This window comes from Sorghum bicolor, chromosome 1, assembly GCF_000003195.3.
Source record: "Sorghum bicolor cultivar BTx623 chromosome 1, Sorghum_bicolor_NCBIv3, whole genome shotgun sequence".
In the NCBI taxonomy this organism is placed as follows: domain Eukaryota; kingdom Viridiplantae; phylum Streptophyta; class Magnoliopsida; order Poales; family Poaceae; genus Sorghum; species Sorghum bicolor.
Window position 1 is genome coordinate 75,235,505 of NC_012870.2, and position 24,314 is coordinate 75,259,818.

The following is a 24,314-nucleotide window of genomic DNA, read 5'->3' on the forward strand; positions in this document are numbered from 1 at the left end:
CAAATAAACCTCAGAGGGTTTTGAATGGTGGTTTTGTTTTTTATTTTTATTTATTTACGCAAAATCTTTCAAAATTTATAGTAAATCACAAAAAAAACATAAAATAGGAAATCCAATTTTGTTGGACTCCACATGAATAGATCTACATAGTGAACATATAATATGGTACACTTTAATACGAAGTCTTTGTTGTACCATTAGATCTATGGTTTTATGTAATTAATTAGAATACATCATAGTTGTAACTTCTATGGTCCAATTATGGTGAATTTTTATGGTGAACTAATTATTGTATGCTTGAATATAGTAAAAAATATGATATTCATTGGATCATATATAACTTAGTTATACATAAAGAATAGATTTAGGGGGTGTTTGGGACTGCTCCACAAACTCTGTTCCACAAACTCCATCGTGGAGCAGCTCCAAAAAAACCGGAGTTTATGAATTAACTCTTTACGTGCTCTCACAACTTCACCATTTTTTCTCGAGCTGAAACCGTTTGACTAAAAAAATATGGAGCAAAGTTAAAAAAACGTGGAATAGAGCAGTCCCAAACACCTCTTTAACAAGTAGAATCCTAAAGAAATTTATAACTAAGTTATACATGATTAAATAAGTATTAAATTTTTATTATAGTTCAATTATATAATAATTAGCACACCATAAAAAATTCACCACAATTGGTTCACATAAGCCGCATCTATGAATTATTTCAATTAATTATAGAAAAACATAGATCTAAAGCTACAACAAAAACTTTATACTAATGCATACCATATTATATGTTCAATGCGTAGATCTACTCATGCGGAGTCCAATAAAATTAAATTTTCTATTTTATGTTTTTTGTGATTTACTATAATTTTTCAAAAATTCGGCAAAAATAAATAAGAAAAAGACAAAAATCACCGTCACGATAACAAAATCACCGTCTAAAACCGCTTGAGGCGTTACTTGACCGGTTTTAGAAAGTTCATATGGTATAAAATTTGATTTTATAGTTTAGAGATGAAGTAGTCCACCGTGAATAGTTAAGGGATTATGTAGACTTTTTGGTTTGATTCCTTTTTGACTTGACATTTATTCTATATTTTTGTTTCTTGTGTATTTAGTTAGTCCAGTATATATTTTTTGAAACTATATGATTCAGGTGTTCTTATAACATAATTTGATCGGGGGATAGTGATATTTGGTGATTGAAGGTGCCCAATGTCAGGTGGGTCACCCCTTCTCCATCGACGGTGCACGGGCACACGCACTCCCTTGTCCCGTAGTGCGCAACACACGCACGATTTAGGGTGGCTATGTTTGGTTGCACCAGTTAAAATATACTATCTGTCATATCAAATATTGGATATATGTATAAAGTATTAAATATAAATTATTTATAAAACTAAAAAAACACAGCTAAAGAGTAATTTGTGTGACGAATCTTTTGAATATAATTAGTCTATAATTGGACACTAATTATCAAATAAAATAAAATGTTATAGTACCTGTTAAACTTTAAGAATTCAACCAAACACCCCTTTAGTTCCGTTTTTTTTGTTTCTAGAACTATAGCACTTTCGTTTTTATTTGACAATTATTATCCAATCATAAATTAACTAGACTCAAAAGATTTATCTCGTAATTTACAGGTAAACTGTGTAATTTATTTTTGTTTTTTACTATATTTAATGTTTTATGCATGTACCACAAAATTTGACGTAACTAAAAATTTTTGAAACCCAAAAAGTTTTCATTAATCAAAAAGAATGTTTCAATACATGCATAGAGTATTAAATATAAATAAAAAATAAATTAATTATACATTTTAGTTGAAATTCACGAGACAAAATTTTTAAACCTAGTTAGTCTATGATTAACTTTTGGTGCTACAATAACGTATATGTATTAATAATAGATTAATTAGATTTAATAAATTTGTCTTGTAGTTTTCAGTCAAATTATATAATTAGCTTTTTTATAAGTATCTGTTTACTTTTTCAACATCTTACGAAACATTTGATATGACATCTAATTTTTTTTCCCTTGTAAACAAGGCCGAGTATATTTCAACTCCAGGCCAGTGGGCCCCGTGAACAGTAAACATATAACGTGACGAAGGGGTTTTCTCTCTGGCAGTTCGTGCGTTCCAAAAAATTTTATAAAATTTTTCATATTCCTCATCACATCGAATCTTTAAATACATGTATAAAACATTAAATAGATAGAAATAAAAACTAATCACACACAATTTGCAAGGCAATTTTTTTGAGGCTAGTTAATATATGATTGAACAATATTTGTTAAATACAAACGAAAATACTACCGTATCCATTTTATAAAATAATTTGGAGCTCAGAAAGTGGTACAGTCCATGTTGAGCCGCGCTTCTTCCGTGTGGCCCACCGATCATACCTGCGCGGCATCGCCAACCTGCCTGGCTCAAGTTAAAAAGCTCAGCCTAGTTCCCAACAAATTTTAAATTTCTTTATCACATTAAAACTTTGAACATATACATAAACACTAAATATAAATAAAAAATAATTAATTACATAGTTTTTTATATAATTTATGAGATAAATCTTTTGAGCTAATTAATTCATAATTAGATAATAATTATTAAATATAAATAAAAGTGCTACAGTAGCTGAATCTAAATCTTTTGACGAACTAAACAAGGCCTTAGTGAATCGACGGACGGTGCTTATATATTTTGAGAGTTTTATAGTGTTATTTTTAAAAATATTACATATTATTTATAAAAACATGGTGATCAGTTACTTTTATTATAGTGTTTATTTTTGTTCTTTTTATAGATATTTAATTGTTTGATTGTTCAAAATTGAAAACTGAGTCAAGTTAATTTTATCTACACAAAACTCACATATTCTTTCTCTTTAAAACTGTCAAATCAAGAAGGTTTAGTTTCAAAAAAATTCAAGATTTCCTGTCACATCGAATCTTTGGACACGTACATATTAAATATAGACGAAAATAAAAACTAATTACATAGTTTGTCTGTAATTTGCGAGGCGAATCTTTTAAGCTTAATTAATCTATAATTGAATAATAATTATCAAATACAAACGAAAGTGCTACAGTACCCAAAATAAAAAAATTACCAACTAAACAAGGCTAGTTATTAAACGCTTATGAAAGACCGGCACGCACGCAAAAGGGACACAGAGGCGACAACCTCCCAACCAAACTACACAGAGGGCCGGCCTAACCCAAAAAGAAAATAACAGCAAACAGTTGGGGTAACTGGTCACTGCGCCAGAACACCGGAACACGTTCAAACGTAGTAGTACATGATTGACCAGCAGCAGAAATAGAAGTTTGGATCGATTGAAATGCATCGCTGCCAAGCTGACAGAATGAGAGCCGTGATCAATCTGTTTCCGTACATGACATTTTTATGCTCGGTGCTGGTTTGGATTCGCATCACGTTCATGCCCTCGGCGAATGGGTTGACTCTCGGCTCGCCTGACTTATTTGCATCTTTTAGTACGAATTGTTAGCATCTACAATTAGCATTAATAGATCTAAACATCACATTTCTTAATTTCAAATTATAAATCATTTTGAGCTTTCTAGACTAGATATACCATCTATCCAGATACATGGTAAGAGGTAAAATTATATAAAAAATAATTTAGAATTTAGAATAGATAGAGTAATTAATGGCTTAAAATAAATAAAATAAAAGTTATAAGTTGGCTTTCCTAAATTGAACTAAGTACTTCTAACTATTAAGACGGTCTGTTTGGAATCATGGGCACTGGTAGTTAACTAGCTAATAACTACTTCTCCTAAACCTCATTGCTCCAAGCTAGCCATAGCCTTTTTCCACATGTGATCTCCCCGTCACCAGCCCACAGGAAATGTCTGCGTAACTTATCCAACTCCTCTAGCATTTGTTTTGGTGGCTTGAGGGACGTCAGCATGTTAATTGGGATGGCGCTCAGGACCAAACGCACCAACCCAGCCGGGTTCAGCAATCGACCCTGCCAGCCAGCCAAAATCAAAATACTTGTCGTACTTGATTTTGTGCAATCTTTGATGCGTATTTTTATCACTAATTCTTCTATAATACTCCTTTTGTTCCAAATTGTAAGTTGCTCCAACTTATTTAGAGAGTCAAACCATTTAAAGTTTAATCAAAATTATAAAAAGAATTAAAAAGATTTATGATATTAGATAGGTAAACTATAAAAATATAATTAATAAAGAATCTAATAAATCTTTTGATAAAAATCATATTATTAGAGAGTAATATTCATGATATCAAACGGGGAGGGATGGATCATATTCACTGTAACTTCACTTTCAGTTTTCTGAAGACAAGGAAAAAAAAACATAATTCAACGGCAAACGGCAAGCATGACCTGTACCTTCCTTCCGGGAACATCGACAGAGTGAGGCATAAAAAATAGTTTGCGGATTGGAAATCAGTAATGATTCTCACCATTTGGCAAACATGTATATGCACATTTCACTGTTATTGAAAATTTAATACTAGCTGCCCCAAAAGCTGCAGCAAAAAACATTACACTCGTAGGATCAACCAATACATATATCCACCAAGTAGAGAGAGACCTAGCCTAATATCCTTCTGACGAGAGAGATGAGGTATTAAGCAGCACTACTGATGAAGACTGCAAAATAAACAGATACACATAACAAGAACTTAATCCACTAAAATGCCGATGCTAGCTGCTCCAGTACTCTTCATATCACAAAATAACTAACAGCTACCCTTCAACACCTTCCTTCGGATTCAAAGTGTCTTGGCTACCAACAGACAACAGCTGAAATTTTGAGAGACATGTCCCATCATCTGAGTGCCTTCGTTTAGGATAGTCATCTCAATTCTTGCAACAGGCTAAGCTAATTGATCCTGCAAATTTACTTGATCATTCATCACGGTAGTGCGAAGTGCTACTTAATCTCTTCCTCTTGCATGCTTTCACTGATTCTGCTTCGACTTCGGCCTCATCATCAGCAAAATTTTGATCAGAGACCTCTGCAGAGGGAGAAAAGATACAAAATTAGCATTAGAAACGAGTTTACTGCCCGGTGCTGCTGTTGAGCAGTGCTAGTTGAATTCAGAACAAAAACAAACAAGTTATTGGAGTAATTGAGCTGTTGTGCAACCACAGTACGTGTCATGGAAAACATCATGGATGAACTGCATTGAATTAAGATCTAGCTGCATATCTAATTAGGACAGTTTATTAGCTGGGCTGTGATGCTTAATAAAAACAATGTTCAGATACTAAGTAGAGATGTTCAGACAACTACAGCAGAGTTTGGGCATTTGACCAAAATGTGCCAATGCAATAAAAGTGAAGTTAGCCACCTGTGCTTTCGACAAGAAGCTGGGGTTCTCCCTTACAAGCTTCCCATTCCCTTCCATGAGACACCGAAAGGCTCTTCCGGTTTGCCTGAGTACCCGATTCATGATCGCCCACTGAAGCCTCAAGCCCATCACTTTGTGCATTACTACCGCAATCACGTGGCCTGAAATGCTGGATCCAAGGATTTGCAGGAACGCAGCATTTAGCCCCACTTCGCACAGGAGCATTATTAGTCTTCTCATACTTGATGTACTCCCACACACCCCTGCGGAGAACCTTGAAGCCAGTGCCATTTGCATTGTGCGGATGGTTTCCGTGATTGTATAGTTGATCGACAAAAGAAGCCTCCATAGAGCTTATATACATCATGTGCCTCTCGTCTGTCCACCCGGCGGACATCGTGTCCAGAACTCGATTGCCCTGTCAAAGAATAAATAAACCGTCTTGTTTACTGTGTATAGGAATTGGGTAACAAAATGATGTAAAAAAATATATATTGTTAAGAGAAAGGGGATCATGAAAATATGTATACACAACAGCTCAACGGACAGTCAGGAAATTACACGCAACTAAAGAACTGACAGATATGCTAGGCCTTGTTTAGTTCCCAAAAAATTTTGCAAAATTTTTCAGATTCTCCGTCACATCGAATCTTTAGACATATGGAAATTAACGAGACGAATCTTTTAAGGCTAGTTAGTCCATGATTGGACAATATTTATCAAATACAAACGAAATTGATACTATTCACATTTTACAAAAATTTTTGGAACTAAACAAGGCCTAAAAAAACTCTATTGTTTATTCGTACCTTGGCAGTTGGCTCGGCTTTAATGGGTCGATTCAACGACACATCCCCCATTGGGGTTCTTTCGAATCAGAAAAGAACCGGCAAAGGGATGCAAATACCAAGGATTTGCTTGTATTTCACTCGAACTTTAACAGATGCAACAATTACGTCTCCCTGCTTCCTCCCTCGAGGAACATAAAAAAAATTCCCCTTTCGATATCTTAACCAGGCTGGAGGAAGGCAGAAAACGAACAATTAATGCAAGAATTTCCTAGACGCCGGATGATTACGGATTGGGGGAGACAAACCTGAAGAAGATCACAACTCAAGAACCAAGAAAACCCCCAAGGATCAGAAGACAACTACACACCTAGGCAAGAACTGCCGCGGCAAATTTCGGCGGAATTCATTAGACCGCACTACCCCTAAAATTAAAATCAAACAACCCTCGGACAGCAGATGAAGGAAGCCCCTAGATTTGGTTCAGGCTCTGGAGAAACGTGGAAGAACAGAAGGGGACGGAGAGGGAGAGAGAGGTATATAGCCGCAGCCGGCAGAGGGGAGAATGGCCATTGAAATGAAACGCAAGGACGACGATATAGACAGGATTAAAGAGGGATCGGCGCCGACCGGGGCCCTTGGACTTGGACGGGAGCTTTACGCCTACGTGCCGGCGCTTTTCCACGTGGCTGACCGACACGTGGCAGGGGCAGGGAAAATATCGGGCCTCAGATATTTGTTGGCCCTCTTCGTCCGTTCGCAGACCGCCAGAAAAGGGAAAAGGGTAGCGAGAAAGATCTGCACCTGGGACCCGCCGCCGCCAACCGGAGGAACGAAGCAATGGGCGCATGGGATGGATCATCACAGCCTGGAGATGTTTATCTTCAGCGCCCCGTCTTGTCCTGCTGTCGTATGCATGGCTCTCTGAATAATCTGCCATTTACTTTATCTGTTATATCCTAAGCAGTCAACAAATGATTCTATAGCAATACAAATCTAACAAGAAAAGGTATATTGTTCTGATGCTTTCTTGGTCCATTTACACCACTTCGTTCAGGTAGATGTAACATCAGTGGCACACACACATCCAGCTCTGGATGCCAGTTGCCAGATAATAAACACTCCTATATAGTAGTCCAGTACAAACAGATAAGGGAAATGTGACCAGTGATAATATATGGGCTCAAAAGGACAATTATTGAGACGCCAGGAATCTGTGCAGAAAAATATCTTGACGGCCAAAGTGCATTCCGCACCTCCCTGTGCTTAATAACTGCAACTTGGCAAATATAGTACGCCCAACAAGATAAACGGCACACGGCTTCGGGATTGTCTATGTTCTTCAGTGACTCTCCTGATAAAGTTCAGGGAGCAGGGACCGCCAAAGGTTTGCTGAGTAATCTTACCTCAAGCACAATGGACAATTCTTCCCATGTGGGATGAATTAACCGACTGATAGGAACCACCATCTGAAAGTGCTACAACACAATATCTATTTGAGATCTCTTTATCGCTTTTGCTTTCCCAAAGGTCTAACAATTGCTATGCAGGTCCTTTTACATATATATCGCTTTTTCCGAATATGATATCAACTACAGTCACAATTCAACTCTAAAGAAATGTCAAAGGACCATAACAGGTGTCTCCAACATGACCATTTGGTGGGTTTCCATGAAATAGGCGATAAGGTGGCACCCAGTGGGGATGACGATAGCTAAACTAACAAGAACTTCTTCGGATCATATGCTTTTCTGGCTCCTGAGAGCAAGCCTGCTATAATCCTGAAAGCAGTAAATGTTTATTCGTTACATGCAAAACATGTATCATACTGAAACGAATTCAACAACACAGTAATCTGATGCTTTGTGTACAACCAGGACCATGGTGAGTATTTGCCTGCACTCTAGACTGCGCGCAAAGCTTCCCAGATAAAACTGCACCTTCCATGGAAGCCAGGTATTTCTGCTTTGTGTAATCACCAGCAACATGGAAACCTTTGATCGGTGACCTTTGGAGAGGTCGGCAAGGTTCACAGTTTGGGACAGTTTTGTAAACCGATGTGTAAAAGCAAGCCAGAATACAAATATTAGAAGACAACACATAAAACAATCAGAGCTAGAGCTACTAATGATTATCTATCAGGGAGGGTTTTTGGCAAATATCCTCACCTCGGTGTCTTCACAACATGATACTTATGAATCTTTGCTTTACTCTGATCAGCAGCAATTTCATCAGGAAATAACTTGGCTAGCTCTTCCATAGTTGCATCGATGATTTCAGTGTTACTTCGACCAATCGATTCGTCTGCAGGAGCAAAGACCAAATTTGAACGATTTGGATCATAGTATTCCTATGAAGAATTGGGGAAAAAAGAAAGAAGAAGGAAAGAAACAGATGAGTGTGCATCCATGTCATTTGCTATCGTGATCCATGACTACAACATAGTGTCCAGTACTCCAGTAACATGTTCACCAATTATTAAAGTACTACACTTTAATACATCTATGTGAGCAGATGACTAAAATTCATAATGCGCAAGATATTTATATTTCCACTTAATAATAAATTCATTCTAAATGGCATAAGCCGTAGGACCTTTTTAATGTAGTTAATAAAGTAAAATTCAGGTGGATATTGCATGTCTTTTGTTGTAGTTAATAAAGGAAAATTAATGTGGAAATTGTATGTGAGAAGGTCGCTGAGGCCCTAGAAATAGTGAAGATATAGTATGCTAATGATTGTGGAGTGATGATAAGCTCCTCAAGTTCGTACCTTGCAGGTTACTGACATGTCTGCATAGACACTTAAAGTGAACTCCTGAAAAGAAAACAAACAAAAATATGGTATTTAAACTGAACATGAACATTCAACCAGAATAGCACATAAAATATCTTGATAAATAATCATAATCAAAGTTTACTGCACAAAAAATGCATTAATGACAAGAATGGAAAATTACTGGCAAACTACAAGCTCTCTAATGTTGATGAGATGGCAAAATGTCTTCTACACAGAAACTAGTGTAATCAGCACATTTTTTTTTTAGGGTCAACGGGGGGAGATTCCCCACCTGAATATATTAAACAGCCCAAAACGGCTCGTTGGTTTACAGAGTGGAGCAAAGCTCAAAACTCAGAGACTTAAAAGTCTAGAAGCAACAAAGAGATAAAAGAAAAAGGCAGGTTAACCTTGACCCTGTCTAGCCATCGTAAAGATGGAGCACCAAGTGTCAGCTATCTGTTTCTTGGACCTCGTACCTGCTTTTTCATCCATTCTCAAATAGTTAAGCCATCTTGAGCTTCAGGTTGGCCACCAACCATTGCTGGAAGAAGTCAGTGCAAACTTCACCTTCTCCAGCCAGGTAAGCATTTCATTGTTTCTCAGTGGCCTATATCCCTGTTAAAAGCACAAATGCACAATAGTGAATCATAGTATGGCACCAATTAGCAGAGTTAAGCTCAACAGTAAAGATGTAGTGTTATTATTGCCACTAATAAACCTCCTAAATAATATATATTAGCAAAATGAGAACCTGTTGCACTAACTCCAAATTGTTTATAGTCTTACCGTCTACAGATGCTGGCAAAGTTTCTGGGAAATCAAATCGGCTGAATTCTCCTGGCTTGTTTGGCATGGCAAATATCATGGAGTGTTCTTCCCACTGCAAACGATCCTCAATTCCAAGCTAGCCAAACAGATTATGTATGTTGGAATAAGCTCCAACTTAAACCAAAATTCCAAAATACATGGTTACATACACGTACACAATAAGTGTCATATATGCTAGGAAGGGCATGGTAGCAATCCAGTGCTCATGTGAACAGAAGAACATGTATTTGACTATGGTAATGGATCTAACTATGTTTTGAAAGTACTTGAGACACAGTATTGCTTCTTTACATACACTAAGTATTCATGGAAATATCAAATACTAAACTTCAAACTGTAACATCACACAGGTTACTACTGATCTTTTCTCAGAGATATTTGATGAAGAAATACACCTATAACAGAATGACTGAATCAACAGAGTTCTATGCAAATAAAATATTATGCTAGCTACTTAACACAGTTTTGCAAAATAATTCACAACTACCACCGTTTACGAAAGCGATCACAATCGGCACTGCTAAGCATGGTATCTAAAAGCCAAATTAATTATCAAGGGTAGCAAAATACTAAAGCTAGTATAAACCCCACAGAGAGAAGCCGCACACACCTTGCAATCTCTGCCCATCACCTACCGAGGCAGAGGAAGGGCTCCCACTCGCCGGCAGCCTCGCCGCGTGTTCCACGCCATCACGGCAAGAACCCCATCCAGCCAGCCCCTGCTGCCTCCCAACCTCCGACGCCTCGGCCAGGAACAGCAGTGAGCTCGTCCGCGACGCCTCGGCCAGGAACAGCAGTGAGCTCGTCCGCAGGAGGGCACGCAGCGCCGGCACCTCCACCGGCGGCGTCAGCATGGCCGCCACGGACGATAACCGGGGGAACTTGTCCCCCTTCCTGCCCAGCCCAAACAGTCCACCTAGTGACAGCCCAAGGCTGAGCTCCACATCCTCCGTCTGCTCGCGCAGCTGCCCTGGCCTCTGCTCCGGTGGCGGCGCGTCTCCCTTACCAATCCGGCACAGCAGGCCCCTTGAAAAACCCTCCATCGTGCGCGCAAGTTTGTCTCAGGGAGTCTCAAGCTTGCTCCCTGAGACTCCCTGAGACAAGCTTGCGCGCGCGATGGAGGGTTTTTCCGAGGGACTTGCTGTGCGGGATTGGCAAGGGAGACGCGCCGCTACCGGAGCAGAGACCGGGGCAGCTGTGGGAGGAGATGGAGGAGGTGGAGCTCAGCCTCGGGCTGTCGCTTGGCAGCCAGTTCGGGCTCGATAAGAGGGGGGATAAGCTTCCCCGGTTGTCATTCATGGCGGCCAACGGAGTAGCATGGCAGGGGGAGGCAATAGATCCGTCGGGAGTTGCCTAAATAGGAGGAGGAGGAGGAACAAGACGAGTCACACGTCACACTCAGAATGATGTACCGTATGAGAGATTTAATAAAGATATAGTGGCGGAAAAATCAAGCCATGTCACGTGTGAGAGGAGACAAACTTTCGTGTACGTCATAGATTTTATTTTTTAACCTAAGATTATTTTTTCGGAAAATGCAGGAGATTATTGCAGTGTAAAAGAAGAAACACTGCCACATATTCACTAGCTATCGTATCTTTTGTTCATAAGTCATATTTACATTTCTTATGTCCTATTAATTTATTGAAGACTTAAATATAACTTAAGGCTTTTTTCTACATATTTGGAAACTTTTAACCAATTACATGTTATATGCTTACTAGAAAATAAAATTACTATAGTTAACTGTTTCGTATTTCCTCTAACTACAAATATGAGTTTCACTAAAAAGAAAACTCTGTTGTATTAAATTATTGACTGGCGACATCTACAAAAATATATAGTTAACCAAGATACTTAAATATTATGAAAGTATTTTTATTAGGAATATAGTAATGCTGCCAACTTCGCGTTGTAAATCTATATAAAATTTTATACATTGGTGGTAAGAGTTCAAATAATGTTATTGTTAATAGTCAAGCTATTTCCTATTTTAATATTAGAGTGACCAGTTAGGAACTCTTCGAAGCAGTAGAGATCGGCTCGGCTCGGCTGGGGCCGAGAACAGAGGAGCACCAGAAGGAAGGTCATCTCTAGGAGATGGCGCCGATTAGGAGCAGAAAGGCGGAGCCACGTCATGCCACGTGGGGACGACACCAGACAAAACTTGCCCGGTCACATTTCGGATACTAGTACCACTGCCTTCTCCGCACGTCTCCCTAACCCACCACTTTCCACCGAAAAACTGGTCCCGCGCAGGTATACCCCCACGCCATCAGTAGCCACCAGTAGCCACCAGGTTTCCCAGAGCAAACTACCTGCCCAGCCCGCAGCCGCAGCCACCGCACAAGGAAAAGCGAAGCAAAACGGCAAAACCCCAGCGAGACCCCGCGTCAGCTAGCGCTAGCGACCTAGCGTGCCGCTGCTCTCGCGATCGCAAGGATGCAACCGCGCCGCGTCACGCACCACGTGAACGCGGCCCGCTGACCGCGACACCAATGGGCACCGCAAATACGAAAGGCGCAGTCCTTCCTCGGCATGATCCCACCAGCAAGTGGCCCAACTTGCTCACATGGGCCTCCGTCCATGACCACGTGTTGCTCGCCCGCGGGCACTGCCGCATCAGCGCCTCTGTCGTATGAGAGCGGTGGGAGCGGACGCGTCGCCCGGCTGCAGTGATGTCAGGCAGCTGTATGTCTAGTAGTCTGGAAATTTTCAGGCAGCTCTGTCGTAGGATGGTCCATGGGTCAAGATGGTTTGTGACATTGAACATGTGCTGTTGTATGTCTTAGTAGTCCAAAAATTTTCAGGCTATTTTGTCACTACTAGTAACTTAACAAAGTCCCTTTCTCAATAGTGATTTTGCACAGATATTTACAAATTGTCCTTGAAAGAAACTTCTACGACACTAGGAAAATTAAAAAAGCATGATACAAGGAAAGAGTGCTTTAGACGTTTGTGCGATGGTGTTTTTTTAGATAAAGGATAGATAGTCTATCCGGCTTCATTCACCCAAAATGGATGAACTCAGGCCAAAGCCATCATATTAACTGTATTTTTCCTAATAGAAATAATCAAGAACATCAAATATCATGAAGAGAACCTCGAGGACCACTGTAACTTACAAAAGATACGAAGCCCAGTCTCATACCAATCTCCATCTTCATCCTTCCAAGCAGCTACCTATCAATGCAATACAAAATCATAAAAGGAACAAATGATGAAAACGGTGCATGAGAGCAATTCAAAGAGTGGTAAACAGTCATGCAAGTATCTATCCAACCTTTCCGCCCAAAACATCTCTTGCCTCAAGCAATATGGGTTTATGGCCAGCATCTGCCAGATATTTCGCCGTTGACCAGACAATCCTGCAAAAGTAACATCACAGATTAATAAAGCTAACAGACAATTAGAGTTTCCCTCAAAGTTCCCCAACTTACAAAGGAAAATAACGTCTGTGAAAACATTAATCATGAATTACATCAGACCTGCACCAGCAATCACAACCTGCAACGGTTTACTCGGGCGTTTGCAAACTGCCCAGCTTCCAAATAATGCTTTCTAGTGGAGGTCTTGGAAAATCCTTGCAGAAAACCTGCAGAAAAAGGCAATAAATTATGATTTCACAAGAAACACAGTGAAAACATGGAAAAGGTGAAAAACAAAAAGATGGACCTGCAAGGCAGCATGTCTACGGTGTGATCGCCTTCCTTTACTCTTTAAGACAAGATTTTTCACGGCAAAGCTCACATGGTGACTACTCGCAAAACATCTCTGAGGAGGAAGTTGTCCCACAAAAGGTCTTGCTTGGCTAGCTCCAGTAATGTTCATAGATGACAGGCGGCCAGTGTCCATTTTGAGGCAACTCTTGATAAAGTGGGGTCAGCTCTGGTTCAGCCAATAGGCACAGGCAGACTACTGCAAATTCAAGAGGAGCCACTAGACCCACAGTTCATGAAGCCTTTTCCCATATGTATACGTCTTAAGACTTAAAAGTATCATGAGTAAATTGATCCAGGTTGCTAAATACTAATGAAGTTATTCTATGCTGAGAACAATTGATGGGTTAACGGGACAGAAACAAAAATGGCATGATAATTGTAACCCTGTCTTTTGTAAACTTTGTAACTCGGCTTAACTGAAAGGCCGTTTTTGGGCCAACCATAATAAAATCAGGTGGGGAACGTCTCCCCCCTTTGACCGTCAAAAAAAAAAGGCATGACCCGGACCTCGTTCTAGACAATTTCGTAGCACCACCATCTCAGATTAAACAAGCAGCATCTCCCCTCTAGGCTCTCCACTCTACACTATCTCGTCCAGTCCCTATGCCACAGTGTCCATCATAGCATTGTCCACTGCGCCCAATAATCGCAGCCTGCTACATGCCAGTCCTGGACAAATTACAAATTTCCTATGCCTTCAAAGCCTAAAAGCCCTAAGAAATCCCCCATTTCCACAACCTGTGTTACTAAATGAGAAGTGTCAGTTAGTCACCGTGCAAGGCGCTAGACGCCCCCATCCCCCATACGGAACCGGATCGAGCGCTGGCCGCGAGATTAAACAGAAACGCAGTGTGCATCAGCAAGGGACTCCGGTTGGCGAGAGAGAGAGAGAAGTACTCACCGGAGGAGGGGGAGAGGAGAGGAATGGAGGCGGCGGACTTGGCGAGGCGGAGGCAGTGTCGTGGAGGCGGGGGAGCCCAATTGGGAAAGACCTCCTCCTCATTTGGTTGGGGCGGTGGAAAGGGACAAGCGCACCGCACGACGAGACGAGACCGATCTGGCCGGACATGTGGTGGTGGAGGATGCCGCCTTTTGGTGCCCGGTGCGCTCTACTCCCTCTGTCAAAAAAAAAAAGTATCGTTTTAGATTTTTTCTGTTACAAATTTAATTTGATTTGTAAGAAATATATATAATATTTATATCTCTAAATAAATTTATTAAAAAACTAGATTTATTCTAATAATACTAATTATATATTATAAATATTAATATTTTTTACTATATATTTTAGTTAAAGTTATTTCTTGGAAAGGGAAAACGGACGGAGAGAGTATGTTTCCACGGTATCCGGTATGTACCGCCCTCGCCGTCGATCTCTCGCCGATAACACCACATCAACGTATGGGCCTGGACAGCACGACAAAAAAAAAATAGACTCAGGCCCAGCTCCATTGCCTTACCCTTATCGATCGAGCCTGGCACCGATTGTTGATCCTATGGCTCAGTCCAAAACTCTAGTTACTTAATCCCTCAGTCAAAAAAGAGACATTTTTAACTTTCGGATATGTGTTTGACGATTCGTTTTATTTAAAAAATTTATGTGAATTAATTAATAAATAAATTATTATTAAAATATCTCTAATGATAAAATAAGTTATAACAAAATAGATAATATTCATATAAAAAATTAATAAAACGAATGGTCAAATAAGATGTCTATAAAAGTTAAAAATGATATTTTTTTAGACGGAGGAAGTACTTACTCATCATCAATTGAGCCTGCAACCCACTTAGCAGACAACCGACCGATAGGTTCACTAGATTGTTAGTCATCACAGTAATTCTACAAAATTAGGCTCCGTCTGGCATGACTCCACTTCACCAGTAAAGCTGTTTTTGGGGGCTTCAACTCCATAAACAGCTCTATCGGCTTCAACTCCATAAAATAGCGTACCTAGTGGATCACGTATAACTTAGTTATCAATTTATTTAGTTTTATTCTTGTTAAATCTATGCTTTATCTATAACTAAGCTATACGTGATCCAATGAGTATGAAATTTTTACCATAGTTCAAGCATATAATAATGAGCCCACCATAAAAATTTTACCACAATTGGACCACAGGAACTGCATATATGAATTATTCAAATTAATTACAGAAAAACATAGATTTAAAGGTACAACAAAAACTTTATACTAAAGTATATCATATTATATATTCACTGTGTAGATCAACTCATTAGGAGTCCAACAAAATTAAATTTTCAGTTTATAATTTTTTTATTATGATTTTTCGAAGATTAAGTGAAAATAAATTAAAAAAAAAGACAAAATCACCCTCCAAAACCACTCGAGGGGGTTATTTGACTGGTTTTGAAAGTTCAGGAGATAGAATATTCGGTTTAATAGTTCGGGGGGTTAAGTAGTCCACTCTAGATAGTTTGGCGAGTTATGTAGACTTTTTCCTTTTATTAAATGGCTAAACAATAAATTTGGCTATGCTCTAATGTTTTTTTTTTACTTTTTCATTTTAGTAAGAGAAGATAATAAAAAAAGTAGACCGAAGCAGCAATTTTTTTTCTATATATTAGTTTCTATACTAAACAATTTGGCCCTCCTTATTTAATTCCTAGGCTCCGCTGCTGCTATCAATAGAATAGACATTCTCTCTGTCCTAAATTAAAGGATATTTTGTAAGTTGTCACAAAAAGGGAAAGGGAGTGTTTAATTGGGGGTGTTAAAAATTAATAAATACTGTGTTATTTCATTTTATTTGATAATTACTTAATTAGTGTCCAATAATAAATTGATTAGGCTCAAAAGATTCGTTTTGTAAATTGTTCTTAACTATGTTTTTAGTTTCGTAAATAGTCTATATTTAATATTTTATGCATGTGTTTAAATATTCAATGTGATAAGTGATAAAAAATCAACCACTCAACTTAGATAAAAAAAAAGACCCTAACACCTATAGAGGAATCGTAAATGTTAGCTGTAAGAGACGTCTGCAGCAGCATGCATGCATCTTGATAGCAACACTGACTGGGAGCCTCTTCTTCCACACCATTTGTTTCTTTTCATTTTTTATTCGTAGTGGACGACAGGAGCTGACCTACGATAGGTACTGCTAAGAGCATCTCTAACGATTTTGCATAATTATATTGACATTTGTTGTTGTTTGCAAACTCTCAAAACAAAATGCAAAGTATAAAAATAGGTTATCTCCAAGGATTTTGCATAATTGAGTTGGCAATTAGCCAAAGTGGACCCGGCTGCGATTTTTTTCCTTGGCGCGTGCTCGCGATCGTCTTCCCACGCGACTATCCTTCACGCACGTAAAGTCGCCGCCGGTTTTCGCGTTTTTCTCACAGGTCGCGGCGCCAGTTCTTCCTGCTCCCCACCGCTTGTCGTAGGTGCCACCGCGACGACTCGTATTAGTCTCATTGCAAGTGCTGTCGCGGTGCCAGCCCGACGAATACGACCTGCCCAGCGATCGAAAGTCTGGGTCGCGCGGGAGACCGGGAGACGTGCACGATCAGCCGGCTTGACATATATGCCAAGTTTGGTCTCTCATTTGACAAGTTGCCCAAAATGCAAACTCTAAATGCAAAACCATTGGATACTTCTTTTTATGGTTTTTGACAAATTACAAGAATGCATAGTCTAAATGCAAAACCCTTGGAGATGCTCGAGCATGTTTAGTGTTTTAGTAAGTACTTTAGTATTTTTATTTTATATTAATAATTAGTGTTCAATCATAGGCTAATTAGGCTTAAAATATTCATCTTATAACTATTCTCTAGTTTTGTTTTTAGTTTTATAAATAGTCTATATTTAATACTTCATGCATGTGTCTAATCATATGATATGATGAAAATTAAGATTTAACAACGCCAACCAAACATGACCTAAACCGTAGTCTATTGACTATCTCCAACAACCGTCACCCAAAATACAAGATCTATTTATCCTTTGGGTAGCGTTACAGATAAAAGGTTCTATACCTATTTTTAGTCTTCTCCAACAACAAGACCTAAAAGACAACTCTCTCTGCAAATGGGTCTCGAAGAGAGAGGATACCCAAATTTGGGTTATGCCTCTCCTGATACCCAAAGTGGGTCTTCTGTATGGGTATTCTGTTGGAGGCTATAGGTATTGTGTTGGAGACCTATTTTGTCTTTGGGTTCCCAAATGGGTCTCCCGTTGGAGACAACAAGCAATAGAAGCAAAAGCGCCTTCCTTTCTGGTATATTTTTTAAACGCTAGAACGTGGAAGGGAGTATGCATGTAGGCACGTACCACCACACCCTGGACACCCCATCCTTGATGCAGAATTCACGCGACAGGAAGGGCGAGTGAGACCGTTTGGTTTGAACTGACAGCCACCGCGAGCCTGCCGGGGAAGTTTGAACGGTGGTTGGATTGCAGCAGTCGAAATGGCGGGTTGAATGAGGATTAGGAGCTCATCTGCCACCGTGACAGCTCCCTTTATTAGCTTCACTCGCTCTCAAAGCCAGCGCTCTGAAGTCTGAACTGGCTGAACATCATCACATTCGTGAACGGTGAGTTCTTTGATCCATCGCCACAGTTCACACTGCATTTTCAAGGTGTACTTCGGTTACATGAACAGTTTGCCATGTTCTGCATGATGATGCGCAGAGACCACGATGGCTGTGGTTCATGAACTGGGCAGTCCTCTGCTTGGGTTTGAAAAATTCAGCAGCAATGAGGTTGATTTGGTAATTGCACTGTGCACCGGCTACGACACTGCAAAAATTATATTCCTTGGATTGGATTCTCATGCAAGCATTGCGCGGATGCAGGAAAGTCTGCCCCTGGAAGAGGTTTTGGAGCAGCTCAACACATCCCGCGGCGGGCTTTCGTCGTCAGATGCTGCAGAACGCCTGGAGCTGTTTGGTGCGAACAGATTACAAGAGAAGCGTGTGAGTTCACCATTTTAGATCCCCATTATTTGCATCCTGAATTCCTATTATATGTTTTCCCGTGATCCCTTCTCCTTTTATGTATGTTCTATGGCAGGAGAACAAGGTGCTGAAATTCCTCAGCTTCATGTGGAACCCTTTGTCCTGGGTGATGGAGGCAGCAGCAGTCATGGCATTGGTCTTAGTTGGCGGCGTAAGTTCTGTGTTGTGACGTTCTAAAATCTGGTCTTTGACTTCTGATTTACCCGACAACTCTTGGAAAAATGTTACCTGACATACTAGTTTCAGTATCTTCAGCATCTTCATCTGCCTTTGTTCAGAGCCAGGGTCCTGACTGGGAGGATTTTCTTGGAATCGTCTGTCTTCTGGTTATCAACTCAGTCATCAGCTTCATTGAGGAAAACAATGCCGGCAACGCTGCTGCAGCTCTCATGTCTCGCTTGGCACTGAAAACAAAGGTTTGTATATAAACAAAAACTGAAGTATTTCATTCCGATCTTGCGGTGCTCAAAGAACATGGGTGTGATCTACTGATCTTTAGGTTCTCAGAGACGGACAATGGCAGGAGCTGGATGCTTCTGTCTTGGTACCAGGAGATATTATCAGCATCAGGCTTGGTGATATCATTCCAGCGGATGCACGCCTGCTAGAGGGAGATCCTGTTAAAGTTGATCAGGTAATTACCCAATTCAGGTTAGCAGCTAGTGTTTTCATATAGCAGTAAGGCAGGAGCTGCTGGTATGTTTGGGTCAACAAACATGTCAGCTTGACTGATCTGCCCAATTCCTTAATGCAGTCAGCTTTAACTGGTGAATCCCTTCCGGTAACCAAAAGGACTGGTGATCTAGTGTTTACCGGTTCAATCTGCAAACATGGGGAAATTGAAGCTGTTGTCATTGCAACCGGCATCAACTCTTTCTTTGGAAAGGCAGCCCATTTGGTGGACTCCACAGATGTTGTTGGTCATTTCCATAAGGTGAATTGTCAGATCTTCACAATATGATCTAGGGCACTGAAGCTCTAGTTGCCCATGAATGCCTGTGGTTTAACCTAATCCAACAACTAAAATTTCAGGTTCTAACCTGTATAGGGAATTTCTGTATATGCTCCATTGTGGTAGGGGTAATTCTTGAGGTTATTATCATGTTCCCAGTACAGCACCGGTCATACCAAAATGGAATCAACAATGTGCTTGTTCTTTTGATCGGTGGGATACCTATTGCGATGCCAACCGTTCTTTCAGTTACTCTTGCAATAGGTTCTCATCACTTATCTCAACAGGTGTTGTTGCGCATTGCTGTCATCTTTCTTCATATATAATAGTTGCTAATGCATCGTTTGTCCTTAAGTTTGTTGTACCATTTTGCAGGGTGCTATCACTAAAAGGATGACAGCCATTGAGGAAATGGCAGGAATGGATGTTCTGTGCTGTGACAAAACTGGAACTCTTACCCTCAACCATCTTACAGTCGACAAAAACCTAATCGAGGTAACTTCTATGATAAAATAAAAAGGTACAGTGTATTTGCTTTGGTGATAATTAGCTAAGCTGAATCATCATTCGTTAACTTCAGGTGTTCAGTAGAGAAATGGAAAAGGACATGGTAATTCTTTTAGCTGCAAGAGCCTCAAGAGTGGAGAATCAAGATGCAATTGATATGGCCATCATTAACATGCTAGCTGACCCCAAAGAGGTTCTGAATTTCTAATCACGTTTGCAGTGGTTCATGGATGATATCTGTTCCTTTTTTTTTCTCCTGAATGATGGGTCCTATCTTATCTGCTATTCTGGCCTTGTCAGGCACGCGCCAACATCACCGAAGTTCACTTTTTTCCGTTCAATCCTGTCGATAAGAGAACAGCTATAACATACCTTGATTCCAACGGCAATTGGTTCCGGGTTAGCAAAGGTGCTCCAGATCAGGTACTCCTGTTGCAACTCTGCACTGTATCCCAGTGCATTTACCCCAAACCTTCATACATCAAGATTCAGAGCTCCTTTGTTGCTGTGGCGAGGCGACTAAATGCTACTATTCAGTGATCTCAACTTCTGATGTTGTTTATCTTCAGATCTTGAATTTGTGCTACAACAAAGATGACATTGCTGAAAAGGTGCAGATTGTAGTCGACAGGTTTGCCGAGAGGGGCCTCCGTTCACTTGCAGTTGCTTACCAGGTACCACATGGAATTCAAGCTAGCAGATTTTGTTGGTCATCTCATCCCTGCAAATTGAACACTGAAGTATCAGTTGCTACTTCCTAATAATAACTCTGTGAAAATTCAAAAAAATGTGACTTGTCTCAGGAGATACCAGAAAGATCAAAGCACAGCCCCGGTGGGCCATGGACCCTCTGCGGTCTTCTGCCGTTGTTCGATCCGCCGCGGCACGACAGCGCCGACACCATCCTCAGAGCTCTCGATCTTGGTATCTGCGTGAAGATGATCACTGGTGTGCATGCACATGGCCATGAACTTTGTTCTCTGCTAGTTTCTGTAGCGTGATGGTAAGAACCTGAGCAGCAGCTCCGTCCGTCCGCGCAGGTGATCACCTGGCCATTGCAAAGGAGACCGGCCGGCGCCTGGGGATGGGCACGAACATGCACCCGTCGGCGTCACTGTTCGGCCGGCGCGAGCGTGACGGCGAAGACGCCGCGACGGTAGTCCCCGTCGACGAGCTCGTGGAGAAGGCTGACGGGTTCGCTGGCGTGTTCCCGGAGCACAAGTACGAGATCGTGAGGATCTTGCAGGGGAACGGCCACGTGTGCGGGATGACGGGCGACGGCGTGAACGACGCGCCGGCTCTGAAGAAGGCGGACATCGGCATCGCGGTGTCCGACGCCACGGACGCCGCGAGAGGCGCGGCCGACATCGTGCTCACGGAGCCCGGCCTCAGCGTGATCGTCAGCGCCGTCCTCACCAGCCGTGCCATCTTCCAGCGCATGAAGAACTACACGGTCCGGTTCCCCTTTCATCTCATTCAGTGGCCTGGCCATGCGCACGAGACAGAAAAATTCAGTGGTAAAACTGGCTCATTAACCTGTTTCATCCCTGCAGGTTTACGCTGTGTCCATCACCATACGGATAGTGGTAAGAATCATATAGGAGCATATGAACCTGTGATACTGAACTCTTCCATTGCAACTCTGACCCCTGTGCAAGCAGCTAGGATTTGTTCTCTTGGCATCAATATGGGAGTACGACTTCCCTCCGTTTATGGTTCTGATTATAGCCATACTGAATGACGGTGACGCATCTCTGAATTTGTCATCATGTCATCACAAAATGACTGCATGACTGATACATGAGGTTTATGGATGGATTTGGACTGTTATCTGATCAGGGACCATCATGACGATATCGAAGGATCGTGTGCGGCCATCGAGAAGGCCGGATAGATGGAAGCTGAATGAGATATTTGCAACTGGCGTCGTCATGGGAACCTACCTAGCACTGGTCACGGTGCTCTTCTACTGGGCAGTCACAAGGACCGCATTCTTTGAGGTAACATTTGCAGCATCCAGAGCTGAAGATATTTTTTTCGAAAGCGTGCTAAGCACGTGCTTCTTTAAGGGAAAAAGGGGTTCTTAAATACATGAACGTCCGGGAAGGGCGAGATGCCGTATCCGGAACGCCCCACACACTACACAAAGCACCGGCTAGAACGGTGGAGCGGGAACAGTTGTACTTCTAACAGGATGGTCTGCTGGGGGGGTAGAGAGCGTGATCTAAGGCACGAGGGAGGCGAACGCCGCTAGGCTACGGAAGCCCGCCGCGATCCAGGAATCGGCCTCCTCCTTGACACGATCCAGCAGGGTGGTCCCAGGGGATGGGTCGTCGTCGAAGATATAATATATATATATATATATATATTAGATACACCGATCGACTGAAGATCTCTCTCTATATGTGCAGTCACATTTCAAGGTGAGACCTCTCAAGGAAGACGTGGAGATGATCTCGTCCGCGATGTATCTACAGATCAGCATTATCAGCCAGGCTCTGATCTTCGTCACACGCAGTCGTGGCTTGTCTTTCCTCGAAAGGCCTGGAGCTCTGTTGATCTGTGCTTTCGTTGTAGCACAACTGGTAACTCTCTGAACCTCTGGAGAAGAAGACTCAAGACTAAGCTGTACCAGAGTTTAGCGTCGTATTCATGTCATCAGACGTGCTTTGCCACCACTCACGTTCTTGATCTGCAGGTGGCCACCCTTGTTGCCGTCTATGCGACAATCGGCTTCGCATCGATCAGCGCCATAGGATGGCGCTGGGCCGGCGCCATATGGCTATACAGTCTGGTGTTCTATGTGCCACTTGATCTGATCAAGATTGCCGCCCGGTACATCCTCAGTGGTAAAGCATGGAACTTGCTGTTCGACAGGAAGGTACCACACTGCACAATCGTACTTGTTGATCTCCTCGTTCACAAATCAGAAAATCGTTCATGGATGCACTGTTCATGGTTCAGACTGCATTCACAAGGAAGAACGACATCTGGAAGGAGGACCGGGGCGCCAGGTGGGCGCTTTCACGGAGAGATGTTCAGCGGAGGGCTTTCTCTGATCATCTCCTCAGCAGCACAACACCATCTTCTAGGAGTAGGATCTCAGATCAGGCGAGGTGGCGCGCCGAGATAGCCAGGTAAAAGAGCCGTGGATTGATCGATTGGGATGGGAGATACGATTTTCATGCTGGGGCAGTGACAAAAGGCAGGAAACTGAATGACAATCCGGAGGAATTTGTTTGCAGGTTGGGAGAGAGGCATGCACTGAGAGCTAGCGTGGAGTCTGTGATGAGGCTGAAGCGTGTGGACTCTCACGTCATCCGGACTGCTCAGACAGTCTGAGCTGCTAGCTGCTTTGAGCCTTGAGGTGGTGGTGTTTTGATCAGAGTGAAAAGGTCGTGTAGTTCCTCCGAAGCATAGCTTGAAACTAGTTTTCCTTTTTTATAACTTAGATATTTTCAGCTTATCATATCTCAATCCATCCATCTTTAGATATTTTTTTTGGAATTTTTGGAATCTTAGAGGCATTTTTTGTGGTTTAATAAACTTATATAGTATTCACCTGTTTTTTAGCTGAAAAAGAACAAAACCGCCATCAAAACCACTTCAAACCAATATTGGGAGATAATTCGAACGTCTTGAGAGTTTATGGTGTAAGATGTCTGGTTCAGAGTTTTTTACTTTTATTTTTATGGAAGAAGACTCCTTACACACAGTGTCCATACAAATTACCATACACAAGATGAGCTACATGGTCCAGTCCATCCAGAACAAAGAACTAGCATTATAGTTCATACTTCATCCCAGGGCTACAAATGAATGTGCTACTGAATTGCATTCCCTTGGACACCGAGAGATAGAACATCTAACAAAATCGCATAACAAGTTTGCTCTAATCTCTATACAAAGTACTTAGAACTGATCTATCTAAGTAATCACCCCCAATTCCATTGGCAATAATGGTAACATCTGTCTCCAATATCATATTCACCATTCCCATTGCTGAAGCTTGCTCCAAGCCCTTCAAGCAGGCCAAGGCCTGGGCATGTTAGGAACTCAGCGCAGTACTACTTAAGATCGAATCAAGGTGCTGTTTGGTTGGGACTTTTTGGCCCGTTATCCCTTTACACTGCTATTTGCCATTGGAAAAAGTCTACTTTTTTCTCCCCTAATTTTTACAAAAATCCGTTTTTCCTCCCTCAACTCTAAAACCGGACAAATCATCTCCCTCAACTTTTCAAACCGTGCATTTTATATCCCTGGAGTGGTTTTGAAGACAGTTTTGCTACCGTAAATAGTAGTTTGTTATGGTGACGGTGGTTTTGTCTTTTTCTTTTTTTATTTATTTTGGCTGAATCTTTAAAAAATCATAGTAAATCGCAGAAAAATCATAAAAG

At 41.3% G+C, this 24,314-nt stretch overlaps 3 protein-coding genes across 19 annotated transcripts; 1 reads left to right on the forward strand and 2 right to left on the reverse strand.

Annotated features, from left to right (window-relative positions):
* On the reverse strand, positions 4,462–6,875 carry LOC110437142. Of its 2 annotated transcripts, XM_021465450.1 has the most exons (4): positions 6,450–6,875; positions 6,163–6,371; positions 5,354–5,771; positions 4,462–5,017 (listed from the first exon to the last, which is right to left on the reverse strand). In XM_021465450.1, the coding sequence occupies exons 2-4, from the start codon at positions 6,211–6,213 to the stop codon at positions 4,908–4,910; spliced, it is 579 nt and encodes a 192-aa protein (XP_021321125.1). In that variant the 5' UTR covers positions 6,214–6,371; positions 6,450–6,875; the 3' UTR covers positions 4,462–4,907. The 2 variants fall into 2 exon arrangements, with proteins under 2 accessions (XP_021321125.1, XP_021321128.1); XM_021465453.1 differs by having other exon boundaries at positions 6,163–6,875.
* LOC8057662 (phytoene dehydrogenase, chloroplastic/chromoplastic) lies at positions 6,947–14,544 on the reverse strand. Of its 14 annotated transcripts, none has more exons than XR_002455285.1 (11): positions 14,374–14,544; positions 13,426–13,689; positions 13,239–13,345; positions 13,034–13,118; positions 12,876–12,933; positions 10,361–11,103; positions 9,709–9,826; positions 9,399–9,537; positions 8,914–8,958; positions 8,310–8,445; positions 7,612–8,149 (listed from the first exon to the last, which is right to left on the reverse strand). XR_002455285.1 is itself a non-coding variant. In XM_021465468.1 (7 exons), the coding sequence occupies exons 3-7, from the start codon at positions 9,412–9,414 to the stop codon at positions 7,881–7,883; spliced, it is 351 nt and encodes a 116-aa protein (XP_021321143.1). In that variant the 5' UTR covers positions 9,415–9,537; positions 9,709–9,826; positions 10,361–10,822; the 3' UTR covers positions 7,612–7,880. The 14 variants fall into 14 exon arrangements, 3 of the variants coding, with proteins under 3 accessions (XP_021321143.1, XP_021321132.1, XP_021321139.1); XR_002455286.1 differs by having other exon boundaries at positions 13,426–13,617; positions 14,374–14,543; XR_002455284.1 differs by having other exon boundaries at positions 13,426–13,668; positions 14,374–14,543.
* LOC8057666 (ATPase 10, plasma membrane-type) lies at positions 18,529–23,513 on the forward strand. Of its 3 annotated transcripts, none has more exons than XM_021460519.1 (18): positions 18,529–18,618; positions 18,743–18,874; positions 18,958–19,092; positions 19,213–19,392; positions 19,491–19,697; positions 19,786–19,905; positions 19,991–20,110; positions 20,218–20,340; positions 20,487–20,591; positions 20,721–20,865; positions 20,958–21,370; positions 21,471–21,503; positions 21,579–21,660; positions 21,757–21,929; positions 22,341–22,502; positions 22,616–22,798; positions 22,882–23,054; positions 23,163–23,513. In XM_021460519.1, the coding sequence occupies exons 1-18, from the start codon at positions 18,544–18,546 to the stop codon at positions 23,257–23,259; spliced, it is 2,658 nt and encodes an 885-aa protein (XP_021316194.1). In that variant the 5' UTR covers positions 18,529–18,543; the 3' UTR covers positions 23,260–23,513. The 3 variants fall into 3 exon arrangements, with proteins under 3 accessions (XP_021316194.1, XP_021316185.1, XP_021316190.1); XM_021460510.1 differs by having other exon boundaries at positions 21,757–21,917; positions 22,329–22,502; XM_021460515.1 differs by having other exon boundaries at positions 18,529–18,609; positions 18,737–18,874; positions 21,757–21,917; positions 22,329–22,502.